Source organism: Ceratotherium simum, chromosome 40, assembly GCF_057802395.1.
Source record: "Ceratotherium simum simum isolate JZ-2026a chromosome 40, ASM5780239v1, whole genome shotgun sequence".
Classification (NCBI taxonomy): Eukaryota; Metazoa; Chordata; class Mammalia; order Perissodactyla; family Rhinocerotidae; genus Ceratotherium; species Ceratotherium simum.
In genome coordinates, this window is record NC_141939.1 from 1,224,961 (window position 1) to 1,241,899 (window position 16,939).

The 16,939-nt window shown below is 50.3% G+C and overlaps 1 protein-coding gene across 2 annotated transcripts in view; it reads right to left on the reverse strand.

The window, feature by feature from the left end:
• The window catches only part of FBLN7 (fibulin 7), a 41,637-nt gene that overhangs the window by 14,705 nt on the left and 9,993 nt on the right, over positions 1-16,939 (reverse strand). For both annotated transcript variants that reach the window (XM_004435786.3, XM_087426099.1), the window contains exons 2-3: positions 6,356-6,515; positions 1,815-1,985 (exon numbers count right to left, since the gene is read on the reverse strand). In XM_004435786.3, coding sequence (XP_004435843.1) covers positions 1,815-1,985; positions 6,356-6,515 — 331 coding nt within the window. The remainder of the gene's footprint in view (positions 1-1,814; positions 1,986-6,355; positions 6,516-16,939) is intronic.

Sequence of the window (16,939 nt, forward strand, 5' to 3'; positions counted from 1 at the left end):
GAGAACCCCAGCACACAAGTCATGATACAGTGGGACCCTCTTTTCCATTAAAGGGGTCCTGCTGCAGGGAGGCGAGGCACCCATACCTAACTGATGCGTACAAGTTCAAGAGGGAAGCGGGCAGACATGCCCAGGATCCTCTGGGAAGGCATCCTCTTCAAGCTGCTGAGATGGAGCTGGGCCGTGGGGAGCGCTTTGCGTCCCTACCTTTGTCAAGCAACTGCGTGTTCCTTTGCCCAAGCCATTTCTCAAGACTATGTTCCTGAGCCTCTGATGTTTCTAACCTATCTACCTAAAAATGCATTCTTTCAGCTCTCTGACCAACTCATCTTTGCATTTAAACCTCATGATGCTCACTCTACATGGATATAACCACCGAGGACAGAATACGTGGACAATCCCTGAGCTACACACCTGGGTAAAAATGTGTTTCTCCCCGCAGCACTGCCAGGGAGCCCGGGCTGGTGCAGCCCTTCTGAAGAGCAGCATGGCAGCACTCGGGTCAAAGGAAGTGAGCATGCGGCCAACTGCCCCCAACTCCAACCCCAGAGAGATGGCCCAGAGACAAGGGGAGATCAGAAGACCTTATCCGCACAGTTTGTGGTGGAGGATGATGTGGCCATCAGAGGCAGCTGAGTGCTCTAAGAAAGAAATCAACTGGGGTCTGTAACTCAATCTGTAAGTTAAAAATACAGATACCCAAAGCAATGACAATAAAATGTCATTAGGCTCCCCCTTTGCTGCCAGTTTATCACCCACAAGGTGCTTAACCCGGATGGAGATCTTTCAAGGTCAAGGGTAAATCCAGACACTGGCATTTCCCCTGGTGTGTTTGCGTGTTACACGGCTTATATTTCCTGGTTGGTTCTCAGCCTGGTCTGAGAGCCAGAACCATTAGACCTTTGAACCATTGGTCTTCCCAGGAAATGGGAAACGGAAGTCTAGCTCCATGACTGTGGTTCTGGTTGCCCTGTGCTTCTCACGTCAGTCCACACTCATCTTTAGAGATGGCATATTTTCTGATGTTCCTTTATGTTTTCAAGTTATTTTATGCATTCAAAGACCTCTCCATGCTGTTCTTCACAACCTACTTACTTATGGAATATTTACATTTCTCCTTCAACTCTTGGGCTAAAATCATGGACATTCTGCCCCAGCAGACGTCGCATGAACCCTGCTCTAAAAATGTCTGGTATGCATGATTTTTTGACCATAGATTTTTGAAAAGCCAACACACTATGCGTGCCAAGTCTCATTTTCCTCTACATCAAGAAAGTACTGTTTTCAAGCCTAGCCTTTTCATGCCTCCCTCTCATCCCAATGGTCTCTCCTGGAGCCGTCCACACTAAGTCCCAAAGCAGACACAAAGGACACCTGAGGCATTTCCTTAACCCTACAGGTCACTAACAGCCTCACAAACAAACTGCAGCCCCAGGAAGGAGCAGCCACGAGGAACGCTTCCCTGGAGGACCTCCCCCATAGACTCTGGGGTCAGAGCGTCTGGGTTTGAATCAGCTCAGCCTGTCCCCCAGCTGTGTGGCCTTGGGCAAGTCCCTTCACCTCTCTGTACCTCGGTTTCCCCATATGCACAACAAGACTAAATTGTTGGGAGGGTTTAGTGAGCTCATGCGGATAGAGGCCAGCCCAGGCCTGGCGTGGAGGTGAGTCATCAGACACAACGGCCACTGTTCTGCGGTTGAGGAATGGTGGAGCGATCAGGCAGAAAGTGTCCCACAGAATGACCCTTTCTATCCAGCAGACCCCTGTGGGGCTTCAATGGGTCCAGCGCAGGGGGATGGGAAGGAGGGACGTACCTTTACAGTGGGGCTGCTCCTCCGTCCAGGTGCCGTTGGGAAGACACACCACGCTGCTGGGCCCAACCAGCCGGAACCCAGGATTGCAGGTAAAATGGACTTCATGATCCACTAAATACTTGCTTCCAAACTTTTTGCCATCTGGAGGGGCGTTCAGAGCAGGGCAGGAAACTGTAAGAGAAAAGGAAGGCTCAGAGCTATTTAGACATTGCTCTCAATTACAAGGCTTCTCATCTGTAAGTGCCCCTCTGTTAAGGGCCTACTCCAGGCTGTGCACCGGGCTGGACGTGTTAAATGCAATGTCTCATCGAATCCTCAAAGCACTCTTGGGCATGGGTAATACATGCCCGCTTAGTGAAAGATGGAGAGACCGCGGCTCAGAGACACCGAGTGTTGTGCTCGGGGCCTCACAGCGAGAGAGGGTCAGAGCTGGGACTCCCCGCCGGGGTGGCTGACCCACCCACTGGTGCTGCTTTCTCGGAGCTCCAGCCACTCTGGGTTTCCTCAGGTCTCCTAACAGGTCGGCCTCGGCCCCACCTCCAGGCCTTGGCTTTTGCCCTTCTGTCTGCCTGGAATGTTCTCTCCCCAGAACTTCTCATCTTTGGCTCCTCCTCACTCTTCAGGTCTCAAATTGAATGCCACCACCTCCCAGAATGTTCTCTGACCACCAGGCTTAGCTAACACCTCCTCAAGACACTCTCTAACCTATGAGCTCACTTTGCTTTCTTCCTAGCCTTTGTAACCCTTGGAGATATCTTATTGACGTGTTTGTTTCCACGTTTGCTGTCAGTCTCCTCCCTCAGAATGCAGCTCGAGAGGGCAGGGATGACGCCTGGCCTTGTGTGCCTGCTGCATCCCCGGCACCAGCCCGGTGCCTGGCACAGAGTGAGTGCTCAATAAGAAATTCTTGACCAAATGAATGAATGAAAAATTATTTATTGAGTCCTTACTAAGTGCCAGGCACTGTATTAGGTGCTTGGGATAATCAGTGAACAAAATAGATAAAACCCAGCTTTCAGGAAGCCCCTTCTAGCAGGGGAGACAATTGATAACAGAGATCCATAAGCAGAAGGCAGAATGTGATAAGTGGCATGTAGAAAATGAAAGTAGGGTAGGGTGCTGGGGATGCCAGAGGAGGGGTGCCATTGTGAATAGGTGGTCAGGGTTGCCTCACTGGAGCAGAGTTGAAGAAGGTGATGGCATAACCATGCAGATAGCTGAGGGAGACTGAGGGAACAAGCCAGTGCAAAGGCCCTGAGGTGGGAGTGTGCCTGGCAGGTCTGAGGAACGTCAAGGAGACCATGGTGACTGCGGTGAGTGGAAAGTAGTTGGGGATGAAGTCAGAGAGGCACCAGAGGGCGAGAGAGAGCAGTCTGCACAGGGCATGGGAAAGGAAAGAAAAGGCCGTGCAACTTGCTCTCTGCATGAGACGGGGCCATCAGAGAGTTTGAGCGAGGCATGAAGCAACCAACTTGTACATTAACAGCGCCACTGGCTACAGCTTGAGTGTCCAGTGTCAAGTGGGAGAGCGGACAGGAAGGGAAGCAGAACCCAGGGGCATGAGGGAGGCGGCTCAAACCAGCCGGGAGCTGCGAGTGGAGACAGATGGCTTGAACCCTGGCTGTGCTGTGAAGGCAGAACCAACTAGATTTCCTGAAGGACCGCCGTGGGCTGCAGAGAGACAGAGGAGAAGCTCCCATTCCTCCTCTACCCGCAGCTGAGGGCCACACAAGGCGGGCGCTTGTTTAATGAGAGAATGAATGCCCAAAGTCGGGATAGGCTGGGGTTGGAGTTCGTTTAGTTGGAAATTCAGAGGTACTTCCAAAACACTTTAAAGTAAGTTCCAAGTGTCATTTGTAAAAAGGAGTTAGATGAAAACAACGCTGTTGCTTCAACTGTGCAGGCTGCAGCGAGGGAAAGAATCACTCAGCATCCCTCACTCGGGGACCGTCTGCCCACACACTGCTCAGAGGCAGCAGCAGGCTGCTGTGGCTCTGCCCCCATAGCCCCCCTGTGTCCTTCCTGCAGCAGCCGTGGCAGCCTGGCCCGGGGAGAGGGGCAGGAGCCGGCCCCTCTGGGTATCTCAGTGCCCTAGGGTTACTGGGAACATGTGGCCGTTGCTGCATCACGCTCCTTTAGCAAACCTCCCACTCCGCACCCAGCGGTTAGAACCTTGTGAGAAGGAAGCGAGCGTCAGCCCCGGCCCGAAGGTCGGGCGCTCCCAGGTTGCTGCCTCACTCCCTGCAAATAAATGACTTTATAGTTCTTTTTAAAAATCGACTACTTTATTGTGCTGAATAGGATTTCAAATGCTTTAGGAGAAAGGAGTAGTGTCTCTTTGGGGATGAGAAATCTTTAAAACTCTCAAAAAAGAAAAGTACCTACTGGAGCAACTCACAGGTCACTCGTACCTGAAGAGGTTGAGCGTATCTGGCAATGGCAGGTGCTCAATGAATGTTAGCAGGACTAAAGACTGGATACAGATTAATTAAAAACCAGTTTGCAGTCACTTCCCAAATGGGAGCCAAAGGCTTCTGTCCGTTGGAAGGATGTGCCCCTTGGCTGGTTCATTTCACTATGAGCACATCCTGGTGAGTCTACAGGGCCACAGGGAAGGTTCCTGCACCTTCCGGAATGAGGTTAACATGTAAGGAATGAGGTCAGCGGTGAAGCAAGCCTGGTGATTTGGGGACAGGAAGGGAACGGGGCTGCCTGGATAAGCCCTGAAGCCGATCAGTCGTGACGTTCCCCGGAAAGAAAGGCTGGGAAAACAGGAGGGAGATACTCAGAACAGAAGCCAGAAAGAGGAAGGCCAAGAATTCTGCAGGACTAGAAATTATCCTTCCTGACTCCCAGCAAATGGCCTTAAAAAAAAAAAAAGCAAAAGATAATTTTCCCACTACCTGTAATTTGATCTGGGGCAAGCTTCTGGCTTTCCCCCGGGCACAGGCAGGATCCTGACAGCTGCCTGCACCCTCTTCTCGCCGCCCCCCCCCCCACCCAACCCATGTCCAACACATGGGAGAAACACAATGCACAGTGGCAATTTTTTAAAAAGAGAATTGGCCACTTTAGAAAATCTTGCATGGTTCAGGGAAGAAAGACCCTGAATCTGGGGATAAGAGGATTAGCAATTTAACAATAGCTACCTTTCTGTCTGTACTAGTGGGCAGAGGCCCCTAACACGAGCAGGGCAGTTTTATAATTATGTCCTGCAGATTCTTCTTTGAAACTCCCAAGGACTGTAGGCAGCTCTGATCCCATGAAAACAGAAAGGATCTTTGGAGTTGAGCCTCTAGCAGGAAAAAAAATTACCAGATCTGGGACCTGCTACTGCTAACTCACTTCTCTTGGCCTCAGTATCCCCATCTGTAGCAGAAAGGAAGGATGTCCTGCTTGCCTCTCGGAGTCTGGCTGTGATGAGCCCCACCAAGGGCTGGGGCCTCACGACGCCTGGAAAGTGTGAGGAGGTTTGGCGGGTAGGCCTGGTTCTGCACCGGAGGAGCCAAGGAAAACAGGAGTCGCCTCAGGGCTGTTGAGACTCTGGACTTGCTACCATAATTTCCTTTTCAGGTAGGAAATCCAACGCCTTCCCAGGAAACTTCATCTCACACAGCAAAGAAGGCCCTTGATGAATGTGTCTTAAGTGAGGAAATGACCTCAGATATTCCGTAGACTCATGACTTAGAACGAACAAGGTGACGTCCTGCCTCCGACCCCCATCACCCCGAGGAGAAGCCAGAGGAAACCCAGCTGCCCATTTCTGGGGCTTGGCAGTGGGAGAGCCATTACTGGGACAACCAGGAAAATGCCCCAGTGTCTGTCCGAGTCCTCCCTCAGAGAAGGGAGTCGGGGGGGGGCCCACTGTAACCTCACCAGACAAATGGGACTTGCCATTAGTAGCCCCTCCCTCCCACCCCACTGGCACTAATGGGGGACTCATGTCACAGACTAATTTTCAGGCCTGAAAAACTGAAGCCAATGTTGGTTCATGGACTGTACCAGGCGTGCCACACTGGTGCGGGGCGTTGATGGTGAGGAGGTTGTATGTGTGTTCAGGGAGGGTGTACCTGGGAACCCTGTGTGCTTCCTGATGAATTTTGCTGTGAAACTAAAACTGCTCTAAAAAATAGTCTATCGAGTTAAAAAAAAAAAAAATGGAGCCAATTGGGGTCTACCTGGGTGGGGACAGGGAAGGGCAAAGCAGCTCCTGCTCTAAAAGTGGTGCCTTTCGACAACTCTGTAAAGACAATATGTAGACATGCGAGTTGTTAAGCCTGGAACGCGATGGTCTAAGAGGAAATGGGTGACATTCAGACAGCGGGGAGGAGAGCTGGCAGAAGCTTTTTCAACCCACTCACCTCGCACCCCCTACCAGCCAGAGTTAAAAAATGGGCCCCGGAGGGAGGGTGAGGCAGGGAAAGGCCTGGGAATCCACTGTGAGACACGGTGGGGGGGCAGGTCGGGATGGGGAGAGGACCCGCAGGTGAAGGGCCTGGGTGTCCTGCGGCCCCACTCAGGGTGCCGATGTGGGGACCCACCGGGGGGGGCGTCGGGGCCCACTCTGTTCACAGAGTTCTGCAGCGCGGCCAGCCGGCTCTTCATGTGGCGGATGCCCTCGGCGAAGCGCGTCTCCTGGCCCTTCAGCAGCTGCTGCAGCTGCCGGATGGCCGTGAGGAGCTGCTGTTTGTTGAGACAGTTCTGGGGAGAGAAAAAAGCACCATGACCACCCATTGTGGCTGGTTCAGCCCCACACGCTCACTCTGGGCTTCCAGAAGTCACCCGGGCCCCTGGGCCCAAACAGCCCTCGTGGCTCACTAAGCACAACGTGGAGGTGGCCTCACAGAGCAGGCGTCCTTCCCGGCCGAGCGTTCTGGCTGGACAGTGACATCTGTCGAGTTAGGTCACTGAATGACGGCACCAAGCACGCACGTCATAGCCCCAGTTCACCCCTCATCAAAAACGAAATTCCCATTTTCAGAGCAGAACTGGTGATTCTAAATGATTGAGTGGTTGAACAATTATCTGAACACAAAGTGCCTTCTCGTGAATAGCCTGTTACTTCCTAACTCTTCTCTCTAACTTAGTGCTCTGAAATCTGGGCCTTGGTGAGTTTTTTCTTTCTTTCTCCCTTGGACATTTTAAAAGCAGATGGATGATAAAACCTATAAAACAAGGAGAACAGGAATGCCCAGTTTTTCCTATGCTTTTAAAAGTGTAACAGGGCAAATAAGAAAAAACTCAACAGAGTCAAAGAAGCATTCAATAAAAGTCAACACCTAGTTCTGATGACTCTTAAAAAGCTTAAAAAACAAAAAAGAGGCTGATGCCTATCATGATAAAAGACTATCTAACTTAAAGCAACACCCAACACCATAGTTAGTGATAAAAATGTCAAGGTTTCCAATCTCAATTGCCTTTAAGAGCCAGGACGTGAGAAGCAGCAAAGGAGGGGTGAATTCAGTGGGCAGTGATGGGACCTTGGCCTTGGGGGGTCATGTGGCGGTTGTGTGTTACCTCAGCATGGCCTCGTCTAACCTGACTCATACAACCTGTGCAGAAGGAAGAACGCCACGAAGATATTGATGGTTATCTTGAGAGAGAGGCGTATGGATCATTTTTAATTTTATTTTTTATACTTAACTTTTTCCTACAATGACTATTAGTTTTATAATTCAAAAAAATTTTCTAAAAGCCAGCAGGGTGCCTGGAGGCACGTGGCCTCTGCAGCCTGGGTGGTTTCCAGCATACCCAGTGGAGCACTGCCACCGTGGTGGAAACGGAGCCACTGCCGCCCTCCCAGGGAGGCTGCCAGGCCGCTGCACCTTGGAGATCCCACCAAACAGATGACTCACTGGCCTGATTCAATGGACACTTTAGACGAAGCTGAATTCCCGGTTGCCCCTGGAACTCGTTAATCCATGAGGGCTCCTTGGCCTCCACCCTAACCAAGGCCTGACTGGGCCTGGCCCCAAATGCAATTGCTGAGAAGAAAAATCGTGTTTGTTTTCCTTCCTCCTGCCCCATTGTGGTCTTTGTCACCCAGGTTCTGGGGCACCTGGGCAGTGACCTCCTGCAATCCCTTACCTGCTCAGCCCTGCACAGCCATCCCACCCAGACCTGATTTCCCACACCCACATCCCCTCCCTTTAAAAAAGAAAAAGAACTGCTTTTAGAGATGGCTTCATAGCTTATGTGTGATTTACATTTGTGAAGTTCTTCACAGTTTACAAAGCTATTTGCCACTTCAAAGAGTACTAATGGCTGGCAGCCAGCCACTTTGTAAAGAAGACCTGGGGTTGTCTCTCTTTCACAGATGGAGATACAGAGGCTGAAAGTCAAGCGACTTGCCCCAAATCATGCGGTTGAGGAGCAGAAGAGCTGAGCTGGGAACCCTGCTGACCCCCATCCCAGTGCCCACCACCACCACCCTAAGGCGGCCGTGCCCAAATGGACCGCCTCATCCTGTCTCATTTGTTCTTCACATGCTCCTGTGTGGTGAATGGTCTTATTGATTAATTTGCGCTAGGGATTGATAATTCTATGACCCAAGCGAAATACCCTGCAGGAGTGGATTTCTAACTCCGGTACAAATTTCAGGTCAGGGAGCGTGGGTAGTGGGGGCAGGAAGTGGGGAAGGAGTGTGGAGAAAACATCCCTCACCACACTGAGCCAGGCGAGCAGCTGCCTCCCTTTTCTACCGGTCGGCCAGGGCCCTGACAGCTGGGAAAGGGCTGGCTGGGCGGCAGCTGCCCAGGGGGCATGGAAGGGCTAAATTTTAAAGTGCGGGAGAGATCAGTGCCAAGGCCTCTGCCAGGACCCTGGGAGTGGTAACATGGGACACCCGTAAGCAAAGAAAGAAGGGCAGCCTGTGTGGAGGGAAAGTGGCCCAGGTTCCACGTGGCTGCTGGGCAGCCCAGTGGGTCTAACCTCAGTGCTCCTACGTCCGGGCACAACTGGCCTCTGCTTCTAGTGGCAGAGGAGCCCTCCTAGCACCCGCATTGTGGACAACAGTCACCAGCTGCTTTCCGTCTAAGTGCTCATTACGGGTGAGATGTGCTCATCTTGCCGGTCACAGTGGAAAGAATTTCAAGACCAAGCACACTAAGGCTGCATCCCAGGTGGGGAGGGAGATGGGAGGGTTTCTAGCAGACTTGCTGAGGGAAGGTCTGGAAGCCCGGCCCATCCCTGCCTCCGACCTTGCTGGGGTGATGTTAACAGAACAAAGGGTGGTGCAGGAAGATCCTTGTGAGCCCAGAAACAAACCCATGCATGTATGGTCAATTAATTTACGACAAAGGAGCCAAGAATACACAATGAGGAAAGGACAGGCTCTTCAATAAATGGTGTTGGGAAAACTGGACAGCCACAGGCAAAAGAATGAAACTGGACCACTGTCTTACACTGTGCACAAAAATCAACTCAAATTGGATTAAAGATTTGAACATAAGACCTGAAACCACAAAGCTCCTATAAAAAAACATAGGTGGTCAGCTCCTTGACATCGGTCTTGGGGATGATTTTTTGGATTTGACACCAAAAGCAAAAGTAAACAAGAAGGACTACTTTTTATCAAACTAGAAAGCTTCTGCACAGCAAAGGTAACTATCAACAAAATAAAAAGGCAACCTACTGAACGGGAGAAATATTTGCAAATCATTCATCTAATAAGGGGTTAATATCCAAAATATATAAAGAACTCATACAACTCAAGGCAAAAAAAAACAATCCGACTAAAAAATGGGCAGAGGAACAAAATAGAAATTTTTCCAAAGACATACAGATGGCCAATAGGTACATGAAAAGGTGTTCAACATCACTAATCATCAGGGAAACGCAAATCAAAGCCACAATGAGTAGATCTTAAAAGTTCTTATCACAAGAAAAAAAAACATTTGTAACTATGTGTGGTGATGGATGTTAACTAGACTTACTGTGGTGACCATTTTACAATATGTACAAATATGGAATCGTTATGCTGTACACCTGAAACTAACATAATGTTATGTGTCAACTATATCTCAATTTAAAAACCATAATGAGATATCACGGGCCGGCCCTGTGGCTTGGTGGTTAAGTGCGCGCGCTGCAATGCTGGTGGCCCGGGTTCGGATCCCGGGTGCGCATCGAGGCACCACTTCTCCGTCCATCCTGAGGCCGAGTCCCACATACAGCAACTAGAAGGATGTGCAGCTATGACATACAACTATCTACTGGGGCTTTGGGGGGAAAAAATAAAATAAATAAAATCTTTAAAAAAAAAAATAATGAGATATCACCTCACAGCTGTCAGAATGGCTATTATCAGAAAGACAAGAGATAACAAGCACTGGCAAGGATGTGGAGAAAAGGGAACCCTTGTGCACTGTTGGTGGGAATGTACACTGGTGCAGCCGCTATGGAAAACGGTATGGAAGTTCCTCAAAAAATTAAAAATAGAACTACCATATGATCCAGCAATTCCACTTCTGTGTATACATCCAAAGGAAATGAAATCACTATCTCAATAAGAGGTCTGCACCCGCGTGTTCATTGCAGCATTATTTTCAATAGCCAAGACGTGAAAACAACCTAAGTGTCCGTCGATGGATGAGTGCACTAAGATAATGTTCATATATATATAATGCAGCCATAAAAAACAAGGAAAGCCTGCCATTTGCAACAACATGATGGACCTTGAGGGCTTTACGCTAAGTGAAATAAGTCAGACAGGGAAAGACAAATACCGTCTCATTTCACTTACATGCGGAGTCGAAAAAAACCAAACTCATAGAAACAGAGAGTAGATTGGTGGTTGCCAAAGGCAGGGGCTAGGGGGTGGGGGAAATGAGTGAAGGGGGTCAAAAGGTACAAACTTCCAGTTGTCAAAGAAATAAGTCCTGGGGATGTGATGTACAGCATGGCGATTATGGTTAATTAATACTGAATGTATATTTGAAAGTTGCTAAGAGAGGAAATCTTAAAAGTTCTCATCATAAGAAAAAAGACATTTCGTAAGAAAAAAACAATTTGTACCTATGTGAGGTGATGGATGTTAACCAGACCTATTGTGGTGACCATCGCACAATACATACATATGACGAATCATTATGTTGTACACTTTGGAGTAATACACTGTTATGTGTCAATTATATCTCAGTAAAACTGGGAGGAAAAAAAGAAATAAAGCTCCCAAGGGAAAAAACAAAAGAAGATCCTTGTGCTCCTGGCAATCCAGCGTGCCAGGGTCAGGGCCAGGGGGCCAGGGAAATGGAAAGAATTATTGCCTCTGGACCTGCGGTTTGATAGGTCTGCGGCAGCTGCTACTAATAGGGCACTTCCTTGATCCCAAAATGCTCGGAATGGAGCCCGTGGGAGCCATGCTCAGAATCTGTCGCCTGTAGTCAGACTTCGGCACAGGCATAACCGAGTTCATCGGCAGAGCGGGGTGATTAGGCTAGAAGCCTCACAGACTAAGTCAGGTGCTCGAGACGTCTGCATTATGGGGACAAATGAGGTCATGGGAGGGGGCTGAGGACCTAAGTGTTTCCCCTTTTCAAACTGAGAAAGCTTTATCATTTGGCTTGATCATAAAAATAAAACATATTCCCTGCAAAACAATTCAAAATACAGAAAAACACATCAAAGAACAAATCCCATGACCAGAGACAACCACTGTTAACTTCTGGCTCAGTTCTTGCTTTTGGATGACACACACATGCCCACAGCGCAAGTATCATCTTGCATAGGCTGGAGCATAGGACGCAGCTTCCGTCAGCTCCTTATTCTTGACACTGGATCCTGGCATTGTCTCCAGGTCAACAAGCGCAGCAACTCGTCAGACCCGGGTCTCGATTTCACTTCTCTTCCTCTGTGCTCTTTTCAGTCTGGGGAGCGGGCTCTTTGCCCCCTCCATTTGTCTGCCAGCTTCCCCTCCCACACCCACCACCATCTCCTGCTCTGGCCAAGAGAAGCCACAGCATTTCCTTCTTAGTCCTTAATGAGGTCAGCCCGAGGGGACGGTGAGGGGCTTCGAGGGCCTCCAGGGCTGGGGGACAGGAATAAGGCTGGACCCTCAAGTGTCACCCACCTGCGTTTCAGCCCAGCCTTGACACAGCGAAGGGCTGGCTTTGGGCAGTCCCTTCCCATCTCAGCGTCCCAGAGGCTGAGGAAGCTGCCGTGTCAGGGCCCCCCCCTTTCACAGGCCTCTTCCAGGGTCCTCAAGGGCCCTCATTTTTAATGTTCTGCTCAAAGAAACCCCCTCAAATGGTATAAGTTTCCATCCCTTCAAAACCTGGCTTCACACCCAGCTTAGGCCATTGACAATAAAGAATGAAAAATAATTTCTGTTTCTTTGAGTTATGAACTTATTGGAAACGGAACCAAGAAAAGACATGCAGTGAAACTGTTCCATCTTTGAGGAGAAAAACATCAAGATTTACCATTTCTGTCATCAAACTCTTCTTCTAAGGGGTGGGCGCTTCATCTAACTCAACACCACTGGCAGCGTTTGCAGAGAAGACTTGAAGAGTGAGAGAAGTAGCAACAGGGGTCACCCATCCAGCTCTTCCCTAGCTGGGATGGAGGTGGCAGAGAAGGCTCTAGATCACAGTGCTGCGACCTGGGGTGGGCTGGGGGGGTGGTTTCTGGTCCTAAGGGACCTTAGGACCCTTTCTTGGTCCCTCCTCTGGGACCAAGAAGGCCACAGAACTATACTCCATCCACACATCCCCCCAGGGAAAATCTTGTCCATTTTCCCCCTAACCCATTCTCTCACGATTAGTAACCCTGGTGACTCCACAGAGCTCACAACACTCTCCTTTCTCTGAGACTAACCAGCGCTCCAGTAGAGGTGGGCCTCCAGAGCCATTTTGCACCCCGAGACCCCACTTGCTGGCCCAGGTGTGGCTCCAGACAAAGAACATGTGTGTCCCTCCCAGCTCACGCTGCTCACGCTGTCACCATGCCAGAATGCATAGGCCTGACCCCTCCCACTCCATCCAGGCCTCCTTGCTGTCGGGGCTCAATTTATAAATGAAGCTGAAAAGCCAGAGCCTGCTCTCAAGGCACCTGAGGGCACAAGCGAAGCTCTAGGGGTGTGTGGGGACATATAAGGGGGTCCTCAGGGCTTTTGTTCTTATATGACCTAGCTCAATAGTCTTCCTCACAGTGACAGTCTTGGCACAGTGACTATCTCCGAGGGCCACCTCAGTGACAGTAGAGCCCTGAGACTCATTCAGGCGGCCACGGATGACCCTGGGACCTCGGAGGGGCCGTCTCTTGCGCTGGTTTCTCCTAAGCCACAGCTATGCGTCACGTCAGCGTTTTGTTAATGGGAACACAGATGTTTTGATGCCTTTAGGTCTATGAAAGGACGAGCTCACTTGCCAAATGTGTGCCTGCTAGCCAAGGCTTGAAGCCCTGGGCTCTGAGTCATGTCGAATTCGTGCGTGGTTTTTCTCCAGAAGTTATTTTTATTTTAGACCAAGACAGAGGCAGGTTATAACTCTGACTTCTCTCATCCCAGTGACCTCTACAGAGAAGAGGTGCACCCACATACAAGAGGAGAGAAAGTGGATGCTTCTGGGGAAAGTGAGAGAATTTCGCTTGGGGAGTTGCCCAAGGCCCTTGTATTAGTCAGGGTTCTCCAGAGAAATAGAACCAAGAGCATGCGTAGCGTATATGAACACATCCTGGAGAGAGAGAGAGGATGACAGACAGATTGATTTTAAGGAATTGGCTTGTGCAGTTGTGGGGACCAGCAAGTCGAAATCTGCAGGGCATGCAGCAGGCTGGGGACCCAGGGAAGAGGTGATGTTGCAGCTTAAGTCCCAAGGCCAAGGAAGGCAGAATTCTTTCCTTCTCAGAGGACCTCAGTCTTTTGGATGTGGCCCACCCACATTATGGAGGGGAATCTGCTTTACCTAAAGTCTACTGGTTTCATGCTAATCACGTCTAAAAAGTACTTTCACAGCAACAGTTAGACTAGTGTTTGACCAAATATCTGGGTGCCATGGCCCAGCCAAGTGGACATGCGAAATGAACCATCACAGCCCTCCAGCCAGAGCCTCCTTTGGGGCTCTGCACCCCAGCGTGCCCAGGGCATTCTGGGTTCTTACCATGCTGGCTGCCCATTCTTCTATATTTACACGCCAAGCCCCCTTCTTGTCTATTTTTTAAAATGGCCACAGGAGTGATGACAACAGCAGGAGCCAAGAGCCAGCACTGCGACCACACTTCAGAGAAGCAGCCCGTTAGATGCTCACGACAACGCCGGCATGTGAGCACCATTATTACGCCCACTTTGCAGGCGAGGAAGCCACGTAGTCACCTGGCCACAGTGACACATGCAGGATTCAAACCCCAGTGCGCCTTCTCCAGGCCCTGATGTGAGAGGATGGCTGGACCCACCTCAGAGAAGGGTCCACGGAGAACCCCCAGAAGTCCTGCCTCCGCCCATCTCCTGACTCCTCTCGTTTTACAGCAGCCCCTTGCTGACCGTGACAGTCACCTCTGGTCACCGCTGCCCTGGCCCCTTTGCATGCTCGAGGGCGGAACAAGTTACAGACAACCTGGAGTCCTCCTCACTGCGGATAGGATCCGGCTACACACTAGATGCTCATCGGAATGAATGAGGAGTGAAGGAATGAAATAAGCGTGAGCCCAGGACCATCTTACTCATCTTATTACCTAAACCCACCTTTTTTCTTCCACCTGCTCGCCGCCCAGCTGACCTCTGTGCAGTGGCCACGTTCACCTGCAGACTCGGCTGTGCCTTGAACAGCATCACATTACCTTTAGCAAACATCTCCCCTAACGCCCAGCCCAGTGGGGAGCTCAGTTCACAGACACATGTGCACACACACACACGTGGCCACACAAGCAGCCGCAACCCCCTGCTGGAGCCCACCTAGCCCTGGGGCTTCCCCTCCCCTCTCTCCAGAACCTGGGGACCTCCTAGCTGCAGAAATGGGGCACGCTGTCCTTATTGCCTTAGGAGATTTAACCCAATATAACTATAGAAGAAGAGAGAAAGTTTAGAGAATAAAGAAGGAACAAAGGAGGAAAAGAAATTAATATATTGTATCTTCTCATTCACTCATTATTTATTTTTTGGTTGGTTGGTTTTTCTTTTTTTATATTACAGTATTCTTACTGAGGTATAATTGACACGCAACATTATATTAGTTTCAAGTGTACAACACAATGATTTGATCATTCATTCATTTGCTCGTCACTCCACAAATACTGACCAAGCACCCCACTATGTCCCAGGCGCTGACGTGAAAAACAGAACCATCTTTATCTCATTTAGTCCTCCTTGCAGCCCTGTTAGGGAGGCATTATTGTCTCCATTTCACAGCTAGAGAAACTGAGGCTCAAGGGCACCTGGCTGGTAGATGGTGGGGCTACCACGCACCACACTGCATCGACTCCATCCATTCGGAAAGCACGTTCTGCCCTCTTTTTTCAGCCTCACGGAACTGGGATGAGGGGCTCAGAGAAGGCTCTGAGTTTGTCAGCGGCCCCTCTCAGTCCCCCTGACAGTCCCCCTCACACACACACACACACACACACACACACACGCAGACCCTTCCAGGAACATTTGCACTGGGTTGCTGGTTGTTTTAGCGTGTGGCACACATGTGTACGCACATTCATACATGATCCAAGATTTATGTGGCTTGTGAAAATCGACATCTGGATTTTACCAGAAGGCCGGGTCTCCTGCAGTTGACTCTAAGGAATGGAGGAGAGAGGGCGGGCGGGGAGAGGGCCTGGTCCTGGCGGGCGGCAGGGGCAAATCGAACGGGAGGGACAAATGACCGCTGTGAGACTTGGAGCCCTTATTCTTAGAGTGACTGACCTGGATGCTTGTGAAGGCTACATAAAATATGCTTTCAGATTTTCCTACACTCTCCAGCGAAAAATCCCAAGTGTTTCTGGGTGGGTGGGCCCCGGTGCCACTGAAATGATCCTGCCCTGGACCACGGCACCTGTGTCCCACCTGTTCTCCCTGTGTCCTCACTTCCCAAGGACAGAGGTCAGAGGCCACACTGCAGCACTTCCTCGCTTACCCCGCTGACAACTCCCACCCAACAGAACAAAGGCAAGCTCCTCACCTGTAGCCAACAGAGTATATTCGTTTCCTGTTGCTGCTGTAACAAATCAACATAAAGGCGGCAGCTTAAAACAACACAGATTTATTGTCTTACAGTTCTGTAGGTCAGAAGTCCGACATGGGTCTCACTGGGCTAAAGTCAAGGTAAGATTCACAGGTTTCGGGGTAAGAACATAGACATCTTTGGGGGGCCATTATTCTGCCTACAGAGCCGTGTGTGGTCAAGCCCTGCCACCTCCAGCTGTGCACAGGTCAGGCATCTTCTTCTGTCCACCAAGCTCTAGTATTTGGGCCTCCTCTGTGTTTCTCCACACACCTCAGTAAGCTCATTTCTACCTCAGGGCCTTTGCACTGGCTGTTTCCTCTGCCTAGAAAATCTGTCCCTGGTCCTCAAAAGTCAGGCTCCTGTCTTTCCACTTCCACTTAGAAGGCCCCTCCTCAGAGAGCCCTTACCTGCCTACTTAATGTGGAGTAGCCTCTCAGCCACCCTCAAACACAGCACCCCATTTCAGTTGCCCACCTTCTGATACTCCTCAGGTTTGTCCTGTTTATCTCTCCCTGTTTGGTAAGCCGTGTGAGAGTAGGGCCTGTGTCTGCCTCGTCTTTCTCTCCCTAGCACATACTGAGCACTTACTATGGGCCTGATCTTTTTTTTTTTTTTTCTGTTGAGGAAGATTGGCCCTGAGCTAACATCCATGCCAATCTTCCTCTATTTTGTACGTGAGTCGCTGCCACAGCACGGCCACCAATGAGTGCTGTAGGTCTGCGCCCAGAAACCAAACCTGAGCCGCAGAAGCAGAGCACCCCAAACTTAACCACTAGGCCATGGGGCCGGCCCCATGGGCCTGTTCTTCAAACGTCATTCATTTTCTCCTTACTACAGTCCCATGAGACAGGTATGTCTATCATCCCCACTGTTCAAAGGAGGACACTGACTCACAAGAGGCAGGAACCTGCCCCAGGTCACCCAGCCTGGAAGAGTGGGAGCCAGGACGTGGACCAGGCACTGGGCGTCTCCACCTGC